Source organism: Pholcus phalangioides, unplaced genomic scaffold (genome assembly GCF_987345545.1).
Source record: "Pholcus phalangioides strain wild (caught in Gottingen) unplaced genomic scaffold, Ppha-v1.0 ptg000024l_1, whole genome shotgun sequence".
Classification (NCBI taxonomy): domain Eukaryota; kingdom Metazoa; phylum Arthropoda; class Arachnida; order Araneae; family Pholcidae; genus Pholcus; species Pholcus phalangioides.
Window position 1 is genome coordinate 28,901,436 of NW_028301616.1, and position 15,886 is coordinate 28,917,321.

General features: G+C 33.8%; 1 protein-coding gene across 1 annotated transcript; it reads right to left on the reverse strand.

The window, feature by feature from the left end:
• Positions 1-2,635: 2,635 nt before the first annotated feature.
• Positions 2,636-8,940, reverse strand: LOC149069163 (uncharacterized). Its single transcript, XM_089250700.1, has 3 exons — positions 8,727-8,940; positions 4,970-5,064; positions 2,636-2,995 (listed from the first exon to the last, which is right to left on the reverse strand). Exons 1-3 carry the CDS (start codon positions 8,868-8,870, stop codon positions 2,878-2,880), a joined length of 357 nt encoding a protein of 118 aa, XP_089106826.1. The 5' UTR covers positions 8,871-8,940; the 3' UTR covers positions 2,636-2,877.
• Between the last annotated feature and the right edge of the window lie 6,946 nt (positions 8,941-15,886).

Below are 15,886 nucleotides of genomic sequence, written 5' to 3' on the forward strand. Positions count from 1 at the left end.
GAACTATGTCGTGGGTCACTTCAGTGATCTGTGAACGAGCCACAGGCCCACTTGAGTGATCTGAAATCGTGTCACAGGCCGCTTAAATGCTCTGGAATTGTGTCACGGGTCACTTAAGCGATCTGTAAATGTGCCGCTTAGTACATTTTTATAATGTTAGGTTTGAGGTGGTCGATACGTCAGATAACCCCGAGGGCGATGGGTTAAGCATATATGTGGTTTAGAGGTGGATCGTAAGGAATAGAGAAAGAGAAGAGAAATTTTAAGTTCTCTCTCTCTCTCTCTCTTAGCCTTGAGTACAAATAGCATTGAAATTAACAGAATTAATTCCAAAAACACATATATAGGTATTTCCTTCCAAAATTTTAATTTCTTTAAAATATTTTTTGCATCGAATTTTTGATCCTGAGGGAGGGCAGCAACACCCCCCCCCCCCCGGGTGTACGTCTTTGATCCCAATGTGCGTTAGGAGGTAAGGGGCAGAGCTGAGCTGACAAAATTTTGATTCTGGTGACGGAGGGGTCAAAAATGACTAAAAATCTGGCTGACGTAATACTTGCACGGTCTACCCTATAAGTAAGGTTACCAGATTCGAAAACTGAGAAAGGAGGACACTTAGTGAAGTCACTCGTCCCAAATTTTCACAATAGATGGCGCCAATATTACGATCAATAAAACCGACCACAACGATAATTTATCCCAACTCTGAAACAGGAACTGCTAAAAAAAAAGCAGAAACATAAAAAATTCTGGCAATATGGGCGGCTATTGTGATAAATATGCGCGTTGGGGGAAAAACACAGAAACACTTACCGTATATACTCGTGTATAAGCCGAGTTTTTTCGTGGAAAAATTTGTTCCCCAAGTTGGGGGGTCGGCTTATACTCGGGTCAGTTTTGGATGAGAAAATATCGACCCCCGCAATCAGTAGTCATTTTTGTAGCAGTGTTCGAGAAACTGGCATTATTGGTATGGAATATGTTCAAACCCCACAGAACTGATGATGTCAAAGCCGAGGCAAAGAAATCGAAAACATCATTGTGGCTGGTGGTGTCTAACGTTGATTGTACAGCCTTTAGATGTGAGCATCAACAAGCCTCTCAAAGACTATTTGAGGAATTTGTATATCGAATGGATAAGTTCCGATGATAAACTACAAAAAGTGGTGACTTGAAAAAACCTGACATTGGCCTAGTATGCCAATGGGTACATGAGGCGTGGGATTCTGTTTCCTCCGAAATTATCATCCGATCCTTCAAAAAGTGTTGCATCAGCAATGCTATGGACGGAACTGAAGATGATATCCTCTTTGAAAGTGACAATGGCAATTAGACAGCCCAGATGAAGATTAAAACGAATATGCCGCACCCCCTATAATGATCTGATGGATTATCATGAGCTTGGTGACTTAAAAGAAACGGACTAAAAAGTTTGAATTATTTTCTATTGTAAATTTCCGCGAGGTATTCATTTTTTAAATGAAAATATAGTAATTTTTTCTCTAAAATGCACGGATTTTTTTGGGGTCGGCTTATACACGGGTTTTCAATTTATTGCTGTTTTGGTGGTCCTGAAGTGTGGGGGTCGGCTTATATACGAGTCGGCTTATACACGAGTATATACGGTATATCAATGAAGAAATATATGTTTCAAAGTGGGAAAAAAGTTTCCCCAGAAAAAAAGAAAAATAAATCCGGAAACACGAAAAGGAGGACAAAAGGGTGAATTTCCCGAAACGTAAAGAGGACGCTTGAAATGGCATCAAAAAGGAGGGCGGTTGGAGCCCTTTCTATAAGCTCGAGATACACGTGCTACTTTGGAGCAAATACAACCAGTGAGCGTATTGGTTGAATTCGAGTGAATGCTATAAACAAGCTTATTGATTGCATTTGCTGGAAAGTAGTGTGCTTTCGTGCTGCTGAGTAGCATGTGTATCTTGGGGTCTTAGGTATTACGGGGTCTCCCATCGATTTTGTATGATGTGGCCTGCTCAATCATCCTCTTAGGATTAAAATTGTTTTTCTTTCGAATTCTTGTAATGACATATAGGTAGTGCACAAATGTATGTTCTAATTTGATTATTTATAATTTCCCTTTTCTCTGACGGCTTTAGTGGTGTGAACTTATCTCCCCCCCCCCCCCCCACCTTTATCCGATTCTATTGAATCTATGCAACGTCTGAGTTTGATTGCCATCTATCTTTCACAAAGGAAAACTGAAAAAAAGGGGAAATTTTTGTAGTGTGCTCAGAGAAAGAAGCTTTTCTCAGACTATTTACGCAATTAAAGGGTTAAACAACGCAAAAATCTCTATTTTTATCAATTTCGTTCAATTAACTTTCTTTAAATTAATGCAGCGAAACCTGTACTAAAGCGGACTACCTGCTTTAAGTCGACCAGAATTTTTTTTTTCTTGCACAGTCGACTTACGTGGGCTTTACTGTAAAATGTGAATATTTCCCAATATGTTATTTGAACAGCACCCCCCTCCCGTTTCTTTTTATAGCGAATTATAGCATTAAACAACTAAAAATGATGGTAGTTGTCCTAGGCCTGGAGTCCTGTGAGATCCCTTGTGGAAGATACATATAAAAGTTTTAAAAAGATCAAGTTCTCTCAACAATAATCAAATCAGTTCAAAAATTCTTCAAAGTTTTATTTTTTCTTTCCCATATTGTCGCACATCAATTGCGATCGAAGTCGAATCATCTTTTCGGTTATCGTGTCAACATGCTCTCGGATAATTTATTTATTTGTTTTCGTCTTCTTCAACGATCAATCAACGGAATGTCCAAACACCGATTCGATGGGAGATCACTCAATCAATCAGTTCATTATAAATATATTCTTCTTCCGAAAAAGACCCATTTATAAATTTCACATGATTGAACTACTCGGAATCGGTTTCGGTGATGCTCGACATCTATACACGTACGCAGATATCGAGATATCGTCCGTGCTGCGCATGCACCGCGTCTCTGGCGGACATTGGCATCTGTAAACAAACAACAACACAATATCTATTAAATATCGGAAATTGCATCTTAAGATCGAGTATCGGTATCTGATTAGCAAATATAGAAGAAGAAAAAAAATACGTACATGAAAAATTTTGTTTTTTTCCTTTCCAGTGAAAGAGATTTTTCTTGATCAATTCGGGATAATTTTAGAGAAATATACGAATAGGGTTTGTGTGGGAAATAATGTTTTGAATTAATTAATTGAATTAGATTTAGTTAATATGACCATATAATTAATTTCATAGGACTTTGATGACGTGTTGAATACATGGTAAATTCTCATCGATCGAACTGAAATTATAATCATAATATAAATCGGAATTTATTTTAATGTTGAGGAAAATCCGATAAATAAAGTGCAAGTTACAATGAAATAATATTCAAATGTGGGAAACTGATCGATTGAAAAAGAATGCAGTTGAATTTATGAAACTAATGGAAAAATATAATTTCAAATAAAAGAGAAATTTAGTTTTCAATTGATGTTTCTTTGAGAAATCAATTTCGATTTTTTTTCAATTATTAGTTTAACTTATTAATTTGATAAGTCGCTAAGATTAGCCTGCTGCCATCTTCCGACACAAACGCGAACTTCAAATCGAAACTAAAAATATCATCTTCCGTCAACAGATGGCGATGATTCCACATTACATCATTCAAATGCAATTAACGCGCGAATGTTAATTTTTTCAAAAATATATTCAAGTTCTCTTTACTTTTCTCGTTGAAATTAAATTTTTGATGAAAACGTATCCTTCTCATTTTTTTAAATTCAAATTTTAGTTTCTTTTATATATAATTGAAAAAAAATCACCGATGGTTGTTTTTAAGCAACCATATTGCCATTGCCTGATCAATATCTCTACCTAAGTAGAGAAATCAAGACGGAGAAGACGACAGCTCAGTGCTCGTGGTACTTCGCACCAACTTGCAACGGCAAAAAAGTTGCTATTCGTGAGAATAACTTTTTCCTCAAATCACATTCAAATATACCCATTCCTTCAATTTTTATGAATTGTTTAATTATTTACGAATTTATGGGCCACCATGTATATATTTTACGGTGAGCTTCACAAATTTCAAAAAAATAATTTACTTCGCAATTATAGAAATCATGTGGAAAAAATTCAAAATCAAAAATTGTATTGATAATACATAGCAGAAAAAATAAAAACTCGTCAATCGTTTTATCTTACCGTTCAAGTATAACAAACGAAAATAAAAATTATGTTTAACATGTAAAAAAATACGAAATTAAAACCTTTATCACGAAAAATATACAAAATTGTGCAAGTTAAATTTTCTGCATAAGTGGAAGATTACAAATTACAGTCGATTCCCGTTTTAACGAACACCGTTATAGCGAAAAAAAAAATCTCGTTTTAACAAACACTTTTCTAATCCCCCAAATAAGTTTACATAGGAACAATGCAAAAACCTGGAATTCCTTTTTAACGAAATTTCGTTATAACGGGATTTGACTGTATTTCAACCACGTAAAAAAAAATGTGAAATTTGAAATTACCGCAATTTCTAGGGAATAAGCCGCACTGAGAAAAATTACCAAAAAGGTAAAAAGGTTTCGTATAAACGCCACCGCTCCATATGATCCGCATGTAATTCTCATTCAAGAATTTTAAAAAAAAACACACATCGAAATAAAATAAATTTTTGCGTTTGACTTACCGTTCAAGTTTTCTCAGAGAATTTTATTATTTTACGTTACATGAGATTATTCTTAGTTAAAAAATGAATTTCTTAACTGTGTTAGAAAGTAATTCATTAAAAAAATTCATCAAAGTTAATTAAAATTCCAGCTTTTGATTTAGTTATCGCTAGAGCTGAAAATTAAATTTTGAAGCTTAAAGGCGTGGATTTATAATGAAAAATAAAATAAATTGTAAACTTTGGTAAACGGGTAAAAACTGAAGTAAAAAATAAATACTTACGGACTCTCTATGTAAAACTGAAAGTCTCTAACATACGGTTTGTAAACTTCCCAACCGCAAGGTGTGGCTCTTGAGCAATACGTAACTGCGCTCCTCTGTAATAAAAACAAAATAAGATATTTAAATTTTTCGAAAATATACCCAATGAATATTTTATCTTATATTTAAATTTTAAATAATTTAAATTTTATTAAATTTTATTCTTGAATTTTTGAAAATCAGAACATTTACATGTTATTTGGCCATATTTTGCCACTTGAGCGAAGATAGTTACTTTTCTAAATCTTTTTGAGAAAACAAGTTATGTTGCATCTTATCTACAGTTCTCTTTTCTTTTCTGGAATATTTTCGGAATAAATTTATAAAAAATAATATTTTGGAGATCTATAGATGGCGCATAAATAGAAAAAAATATAATAAAAAATATCTAAATTTTTTTTTTCTAAATAAACGTGGCAAGCATCAGCGCCTTCTATTTTTTATGATTTCATTATTGAGGAATGAAATTTTCATATTCGGATTATACGCCACTGTGGACTGTACTAGTGGTGGACAAATTACAGCCCACCGCAGATTTTTAAATAATAGTATAGAAAATTTAATGTTTTAAAAACTTCATTTTTTAGGGGGGGAGGTTGTTCCATCTTTTTTTTAAATGAAAAATATAGTTTGAGAATTTAAATAGATATTGTAGACTTCTGCATATGCAAAAAAGGGAACACGCTCTGATAAATATTCATAAAGTTATTAAAATATACTAATTTATTTTTCACAGTTGTAAAGGATAAACCGTTGTGTCTCATTTGCAACGAAATCGTGGCAGTCTTCCACGTATATAAAACATCCCACCACTTCACCTCTAAGCATAAAAATTCCAACTATGAATCAATGTCAGAATACAGTCGAACCCCGTTTTAACGAATACCGTTATAGCGAAAATCTCGTTTTAACGAACACTTTTCTAATCCCGCAAATAAGTTTACATAGGAACAACTAGGTACCCTGGAATTCATTTATAACGAAATTTCGTTTTAACGAAGTGATTCCTCCGGTCTCTTGGCGTTCGTTATAACGGGATTCGACTGTATTTCCGGCCCGCCGAATTTTTATCTTTTTGTTTCTTCGCCCGCACCTAAAAAAGTTTGCCCGTCATTGGACTACGTGACGATATTTTTCTTCAGAATACCTACCGCATTTTTCCTGCGTATAATCTACGAATTATTAAGTTAAAAAATCCTTCGTATTTTTTCAGCGCGGATTTTCAGCACTGCACAGCAACGCTATTCGGGACAAAATTCTCACCCGTGCTAGAGAGACATCGTCTCGGCACCCCTCCGACATAAAACCCTACCGGACACGAAAACTCACAGCTGAAGCGAATATTAGGCTGCTGTTCGATATTCGGCCCTATAGCCGAATATTCGGGTCAACCGAATGTTGCTTAAGTATTGGGCCGAATACCTGTTCAAATCTAAGCACATCAAACTAATTTTAGAAAATTGCATTATGTGGAATTCTTCACATAAATTAAAAATTTACTGATTACATTTAATTGTGCGTTGCAGGCTATAACCCTTGCGTGAAAGAGGTTAGGTCGGGGGGATTTTTTCTAGAATGAGGAAAACGTGTGAAACAAAGAATAAAGTCCCACTGCAATATATAAGCTGGAAGTAAGAATGAATTATATACGCAAGTCAAAGTCACTACTGAGGGCATGTATCTAGCTAGACCAGGGCTGGTTAAATCGAAAAGAGTAAAATTAGGTGCCAGGGAAATTTCTTAGGAGCCAAACATTTTTTTCTCTCAAAAAAAAAGTCATAAATATTGTATTTTTGACTTTTCCGAGAGTGAATGATCCCTTTTTCCACGTGTTAGAAGACACATTGTTTATAAGATCTGAAAAATCTATCATTCTTAGACTGGATTAGGTTACACTTAGATTAGATTTAGTAATCACGTACAGAAAATTTTAGGCGTCAACGCCGATTTTTTAGTCGTCTGGGAATTGTCCAGCCCTGTGATCTAGATATGTATTAAGCTAACTGAAAGATTCAAAAGGGGACAAAGAACATCTAAAAAGGAACAATAAGAAAATAAATCGTAAAAGACTCGTCATTTGGGCACCCCCTTCCGTGAAAAAATTGCAATGACGGGCCCGAATCGTAAATTTTATGATGCATTGCTACACAGCTGAGAGTAAATAATGGTTGACATTGCCTTAATTAGATATAAAATTGTAAGTGTTGAGAAAAAAATTGACTTTAAAATCCACTATACAGGGCCGCACCTAGATGCTTTGTCACCCTGGGCAAGCACGCATTTTGGCGTACCCGTGTAATGTAGAAGAAGCAGTTAACCCCCCCACCCTCATTATATGTCAAAACTCTTATTATTTAACTTTTTGAAGGAAAAAAAATAGATAAAATTGTGACATAATTTTATATATTAATAATATATTACATAAATAAAATATGAAAAGAAAAACATTTTATTAAATTAAAAAAATTATCAATTATTAATTAAATAATCATTATTTTATTAAAAATTTCAGAATATTTTTACTGAGTTTGTAATGTTTATAGCAGTCAGATCAAAATTTAGTTACAACAATCAAAACTAAAAAAATCTACTCCGTAATGGTAATAAGTTAAAGGATGAATCTGGTGCCCCCTCTAGTCCAACGCCCGAGGCACCAGACCCGTCTGCCCTTCCCCCCCCCCCCCCATTTGTGGCCCTGACAATATATCATAGTTAAATTTGATTGTCAGTGTTATGGCAATAAAAAATTATTCACAAGTACCAGTTTTTAATATTTATTCCTATAATAAAAACTTGTATAGTTCAGATTCAATATCAATCATTTAAAATTCTCAATAATTTAATTTCCAATTAAAGACACCAATTTTATTGATAACTGTGATGAATTTGAAAAAAAATTTATGTTCGGTCTCCGCCAAATCACGATTCGGCCCATCCCCAGTTCCCAGCTAGATGAAGTGCATCAGAAATTAGTTTTCTTTGCGAATTATTCCATCCAACACATTCATAGTTTGATTTTGAAAATAAAAAAAAATTTCTCTTAATATTTCTGCAATCATTTTATATTTTCACCCCTATTTCGCGGCACCCTCTGCGGTCGCATGGGTCGCACACCCCTCTACCGTTGCGTTTTATCCACGTTTTTCTTGTTCCTAAGAGGTTAGAATTGGCGTAAATGTTTAATTAATTATTTTTGATTTCAACTTTTAGGAATTAATTTGTTCAAAATAGTTTTTGAATACAGTAAACCCCTCTTTTGGGAACACCGGTGGGACAAAAAAATTCATCCTTGAAAGAGGGGTTTTACTGTATTTTAGATGATGAAGTATTATTTATTTCTTCTTTCGCGATATATCTTTTCATAATTAGGTTACTGTATTTTGATTATATTTGACTTTGGCCTTTGTATTTGTAGATTCTAAAAGAAAAATCAACATTTTTTTCTGCAGCACTTTCTATTTTCTCAACCCCTTTTTATTCTTTATACTTTCATTATTGACGAATAAATTTTTTTACATGTGGATTAACGCTACACACACTACAACACTATACAACGATATTTTTCCTCAAGTTAGCTAAATTATCATTTGTGGATTATACGCAGCGAATGATGGAACTATTAAATTTTCATGTAAAATGTGCTAAACATTATTGATGAAAATCTGAAATTTTCTCTTTTTAGAAAGAAATCTTAGTTTTATGCAATGGAATGACTTACTTTGATGTAACGAGCCTGCGTGCAGCTTGGCACGTTGCAAACAATCAATGAAGTGGCGATAATTAGAGCCAGGGCCAAACTCTTCATCCTGCCGCACAACAGGCAACTGGTGTCGATGTTGTTGTTTCGCGTTATTAAGACCATCTTCTCTCTCTATCTCGCAACAAACAAACCCGTGACGTGACGGTAAAAACTTCTGTGAGATGTCGTCTGGTTTTTCGCGCCCTTTTTATAAACGTCACGTGACGGTAGCGTCTTGCTCACCCGATTGGCTGATCGGGAGGATGATGGAAAAGACGTCGTTGCCATGGAGACGGAGACGCCCTCTTCTGTTGTTTTTTTGTCCCTCTCAATTAGTGAAAGAACGAAAGTGATTTTTCTGTGTAATTCGCCCTCTTTGATAAAAAAGAAAATGAGTGTAGAAGTAAAAAAAAAAAGCTCACATGTGAAATGAGAGGTTAAGTTATATTTATAACAACACGTGCTCCCCCTCACGAAAACAGTTTCTGTGGAAAAACAACTCGTGAGGTTTCGGTTAATTGTCAGAAGCTCTTTCACATTTTCTTCTTTTTTTTTTACTTAAGGACTTTCTATTAGTTTGTTTTTTCTGTATTTTTTTTTTTTTCGTTTTTGATTGAAGAGTGAAGACTAATTGGAGTAGAGGTTAATATATCTTATCAAAAAGCTAATTACGGTGGTGATTGTTGTCGTATTTCATTGAGAAATTACGTGAATTATGAATGAATCGCCATTCGGTTTTATTTTTCTCGAACTTTCTTGATTCTTTGGATAAATAGCAATAACAAAATATACGTTTTGGCACATATTATTTCATACGTCTTATCGTAGAAAATATTTCGAATATTTCTAGTTATGTTCGAAAAAAATCTTAGATCACGATTCGATCGTAAATTCAATTATCTCTCGCGCAAATACTCCAGAAGCGTTTGAAATTTGTCTTGATGGATAATTTAGTTACTCAGGGAGAAAAATATAAATCAAGACTGAAAAAAATAAAAATCAAGTTAAAAGGTCACTTTCAGACATAAAAGGTTCAAGTATTTATTTTGTTTTTATACCCTAGTTTACTCTTTCTATCGTAAATTATTATGTATTACGTCTTTTATTTTGAATGAAGGATTGGAATAAGATAAAATTATAAACATTATCCGAAGATCAGCTGTGAAAAGATTTTTTTTCCTTCTCCAGTCTATGTATGTTTTAGAAAGAGATTTTGAACCACCGCCGTCTAGACATAATCTGTCATTGTACCTTGTATTAGCTTGAGTTATTCTATGGGAAAAACCCTAACTGTTGATCTCATGTCTTTTCAAGAATACAATTTTTTTTTTATGTAACTTATTCTTATTCGGACATTGGTTTTCTGAGAAGAACGGCTCGTAACTTGATTTTTCTTTGCATATTGTACTTTTCTTTTCTTTTTTTATTTTGGAATGGAGGTCAAACATAAGTTTGAATGTCTGGAATAAAATTTAAGGAAAGTAATAATAATGTTGTGAAACTTGATGGAATTCAACTTATCTCGACTTCAATTTATTCAACTTATATTTTCTACGATAAGACGTATGAAATAGTATGTGCCAAAACGTATATTTTGTTATTGCTATTTATCCAAAGAATCAAGAAAGTTCGAGAAAAATAAAACCAAATGGCGATTCATTCATAATTCACGTAATTTCTCAATGAAATACGACAACAATCATTAAATTCGAGATTCCATTGATTGAATATTAATATTAAAGTCAATATGAAAGTTTCTCATGAATCAATAGTTTGATTATCATTAACGATGTAAATCAATTATGATTTGAATTTACATTTCGTTAGATGTTTCTTACTTTGTTTAAATTGATTCACGCAAGTGACTTTTAATTCTCCCTTTAATGAATAAGAAATTCAAACAAGGGAGAATTTTTTAAATGTTCTTTTTAAATGTTCTTTTTAAATGTTCTTCTTTTTTTTTTCATCACAGAAAAAAAAAATCTTCTTAAATAAGATATAATTTGAAAATTATGTCATATTTAAGGTATAATTTAGAAGATATACATAGTTAAGATTAATTTGAGTGAATATATAACTTGAGAATTGATATTCCTTTCAAATTTTAAAGAATTTCAATATGTAAACGTAAGTATAAATTATGTTCTATGTAAATAAATTATAATAGTTTAATATAAAAGAAGTAATACATATAAATCATGTATAATGATAAAATTTGATAATAATTTAAAGGATGTGATGAGGAAATGCGTTAATTTCATTTAAATTACAAGCTAACACAAATGATGTTATAATGAAATTTAAACTATATATATGTAAAAATAAAACAATGACTTTTTGAAATATATAATGAAATGTGATAATTCAATGTAAATTGTTGAATAATGTAGTTTAAATGACGTAATAATTTAATTTAAGTGAGGTAATAATTCGATTTAAATGACGAAATAATTAAATATCATAATTTGACTTGAATGCCGTCACCATGTAATGAAAATTTTTTTCTGAAAGTATCCTTTGTTTCTTGTATGTCGATTGTGCTATATTTGTGACTTTTTGCGGTTTCTTGTACTTCTTAAAGGTTTCATGGAATTCGCTATTCGTAAGTAACATTTGCGGTTGGCCTTAATTGATGTCAGTACCAACGGTATTTGGATCAAGTATTCGATGGGGGCGAATTCGCCTCAATTAATTAATTGTTATTAAGAATTCCCCGGAAAGAGAAATTCCGCTCTTAATGATGGCTAACAGTATTAGTCTTGGCCCGTTTCATCAAAAGTCCTAAAAAAATGTCATAATCAATTAGTATAATGATTTCATTCCATGCTTCCTCCGAAACGGAACCCAATCCATTAATAATTTAGCTCTTGTGTAAAAGTTTTCTCGCATTCTATATATTTTTCATAGATAATTTATGAATGAAATAGAAACAATGTCAAATTAATTACCCTTAATAGCGTACAATGATAAACAAATATCACTAAAATGTATCCACTTAATTCAGTTCTTTGATCAATCACAATATTTAATCGTAAGCATTTAAGTTTATCAAATTTAGTCATTTGGTATCGATATGCATTTCTTTTTGTTTGGGATTTCAAAATTGTTTATATTGTATTTATTTAAGATAATATTTTTGTGCAAAAACATAGTAAAATCCATAATACTATCCTAGATTAACGAAAATATACATTATTAGATAATAAAAAGACATTCTTGAGACTTCCAAGACCGGCTTACGAGCCATGTGCGGCCCATGAAAGATGTCAGCAAAATCTTGTTGCGACCCTGTTCCTGCTCTACTCATCTTCGTCGCGAAGGTATTGTTTTCGCGGAATATGTACAGGTGAACTTGTGTGGCTAATTCAAATTTTTTGATAATTCCAATTTTAGGAATTTCCATTGAGTTCCTTAATCAGTTTAATGTTAATATTACTCGTTCAATCCGATCTTCTTCCCTCGTGTTTTGGATAATTCGCGAAGTTTGATTCAGATATTTATTTTCCAAAATGTCAATTTTCTCCAAATTTCTGGTTAAATTTTGTTAATCCTTTTCTTTATTCCGCGGTTTACCGATCTTTTCCAGAATATAACATGTAAACATAGAAACATAGAAAGAATTAAATTCAGCAACAAAAACCTGTTTTTCTTGTGGCTACATTGTTGCTTACAAGCAACATGTAAGAAGTAATTTTTTCATTACCAATTTCCACATACTAGCTTTTCTCTTTCCGTGGGCAGTTGGAGTTTACCGGATCTTGGACGACTTCATTAACACTTGTCAAAAACAGATGCAAATGCCACTAGTCAGGAAATCGAAAGTTTGTTTATGTATGAGTGGTAACCTCTACACCAGGGATTCTTAACCTGTGGGTCGAAGGGACTTCTTGGATGGGTCGTACGAATCTGCTTACAGCCAAGGATTTTTGAGTTATATGGGTCCTGACCGATGATTCGAAGGGATTTTCGAGATGGGTCGAAAAAATCCACTCAAGCCAGGGACTCTCGAGTTATGGAGTCACTACCCAAACTTGGTTCGTAGGATCCTCTTAGACAAGTCATACGAATCCACTTGCAGCCGGTAATAAATGGACATATCGCGTCACAGATTTCACTAATTTTCTAAGAACAAACAGTCCCATGGGTCGCAAAGCTGATTTTGTTGTTGATTTTGGGTCGTGGCAAAAAAAGGTTAAGAATTCCTGCTCTACACAAACGAAATGTTTAAAAACTGGAATGCTGAAATCCCAGTCACTTGACCGGTAAAATGTGTTGGAGATTCATGTCTATCTAACGTTACTGTTCGCATATTTTAGAATATCCATGTAGCTTATCAGCATTTTTTCCATGTCAACCAAGGCTCATACGCTTGTTCAATTGTAGAAAATTGAAAATTGGGAAATATTGTAGTTGCCTTATATGGCAAGAGACAGAGAGAGAAAGAAAAAGAAGTCACATTGAAATCTTCTCATGAAAAACGAATCTAAGAAAGCAACATAGAACCCTATTACTTGTTGAAGCTACGGACAAATTAGGAAGAAAAATAACGCTGCTAACGCTCGAAAAACGCATTTTTCACTCTATAAATCAACTTCAAGGTTTTGTACAATGCATGGGAAAAAAGTATGTACTTACGAAAAAATAGTTTTCGTGATCGTTTCATATACAGTCGCAGTAAATGCACCACAATACATTATTATTATCGAGATTTTTTTTTTCATTGTTTTGTGAGTTTATAGTTATCCTACATTGATAAACTGGATAATTCGAACTTTTTCGCTGTTCTTTTGAGCTTCGAATTAACTAAGTTCGACTATATTCTACAAAATTTGCATAGACACTGTTTATTAAAATGATTCTCAACCTGGAGCAGACGAGTTCTCGCCTCCTTGTGTCTCTGTGATATTCAGAAGGATACCACTGGTACTGTCTTGAAAGTACTGTATGTGCCTCCGGGCAAACTGATGGCCTGGGGCATTCTCTGCCTGTCTGGAAACACCAGCATTCCAATGCATATACTTACTCCAAAAAAATCACAGTACCGGATCTCATTATCACGGGGGCCTACTGTGCACAGGAAGCTCCTGAGCTCCTGCGCTGTACCCGGTTTTGAAGGGAAATGAGGGTTCCTTTTGCCGAGATATTTGATAAGTCCCCCCCCCCCCCTCCCCCAGTGCATGAAAAATATTTCTAAAGGAAGTTTTCAAAAAAAACATTCGTGAACGATGATTAGCGAAGGCTTTTAGGGAGACTGTTTCATGACATCGGTGAATTCCCGACAAATTATCGAGATTTCAACTTACGGACGACGCTCACAACGAAAATTGTTCGTGAGTCGGGGAGTGGCTATTTTCATTATGCTTCATGTGTTATGAGTTTATTAGGCAGCAAAATAAAGATCCGACCAGCAGACTGAAAAGGTTGTACAGCCCTGTTACAAGATATTACAAGAAAAAATAAAACGAAACAATATTTGTTTTCTTTCGCTCGTGACAGCCATGACTTCTCTGCCGTCCGCAGCCGAATATGAAAATTTTAAAACTTGCTGCCAGATCATCGACATTGATAAAAAAAAATAAATTCTTACGAAAACTAAATATAATATTTTCCATATTCCACCAAAATAGGGAGAAGAGGACTGAATAAAGTGCCAAGAAATGTTTGATTGGTTCAAAAAGTGTATTACTTCTGGACACTTAAGTTTTGAAAGCCTATTTTAGAATTTCTTATTTTCGAGTTTTCATTTTGCTCTAACAAAATTTGTGGCGTTATTGCAATAAATTTGTGAGACACCACGGCATGGGCATAGGCTTGAGAGCTGAAATTAAATGAATCCGCAGTTAAGTCTCCAACTAATTTGAGGTGCACGGCTTTAGTTGCCATGCAAATAAATAGCAAAATATAACCTTTAGTATTGACACTGTTCAAAGAAACTCTCAGCGTTAAGAGCAGAATACATATATATGGTACAAGAAAAAGCAAACACCATGAGAAATCATTATTCTTTTAGGGTTGAAAGATTTTTTAAAATTTCATGCTATGAAACATTTTTTTTTTTCATGGGAAGTGAAAATTGGTGAGAAAAAAATGTCGCGCCTCCATTGAAGCAAGTAGTACGTTACACTTTTTTTTTTCTGATACCAAATAAAGAAATGTGACCAAGTCAACCTTGAAATTTAATGTGCCACACGTGCCAAGGTATATTCGTAAGGTTATACGCTTCACTATTTTCTTTGTTCGAGTCACGAAATTCAATCAGAGATTTTAAAGCTTCCGAAAAATGCGCCAATATTGATAAGGTATCTGCTCAATTGAATCAAGTTCAAGCAAGTAGCGAAGAGTACCTTCATTTTCTTTTCGTGGAACGTCCATCATATATCTTAATACCTAGATACATCATGGTTGTATTTAGATATTATACGATATGGCGTCAACTAGACATCTTTAGAAAAGAAATTGCTGGTTATTTTATTAGACACTATTAATCTGTATCGTTCTTGACTTGTTTAACATTCCAAGGAACGAGAATAGGAAACAATGCGAGGACAAAAGGTTACGTGGATTTTTTTTTTTATCCTGAGTTAAAATATTCCATTGTTTATCCCATCTTTAAAACGGGTGATGTGAATGATCTCGTAAACTACAGCCCCATTTCGATTCTTCCGGTTTTTCAAAATGTATAGGGAATGTATATGAAAAAGTAGTTAATTAGTTATCTTTTATCATCAGCTCCTAACCAGTATGGTTTTAAAAAACAAATAAAAATACAGAAATGGCAATAATTGAATAAACTGATTACTTAAATAAAGGATTTAATAAAAATAGACTTTCTAGATTTAAGAAGAGCCTTTGATTTTGTGGACTTGGATATACTAACTAGAAAATTATCAATAGTAGGAATAAGAGGCAATATGTTAAAATGGTTTTTAACCTATTGTGGTTGTTAGGAATTGTTATAGGAAACCATCGAGTCGACTCCGACTCCTGGTGACTCTATAGATCATGGCTCTCCAAGCTGGTCTGTCATTCGCAGCATGTCTCAGTTGTGCTAGCTTCATTCCGGTGCTTTGCGACACCTCCTCTATCCATCTGGTGCTCGGTCTGCCTCTTCCTCTCTTCCCTTCTATTCTTCCAAGCAC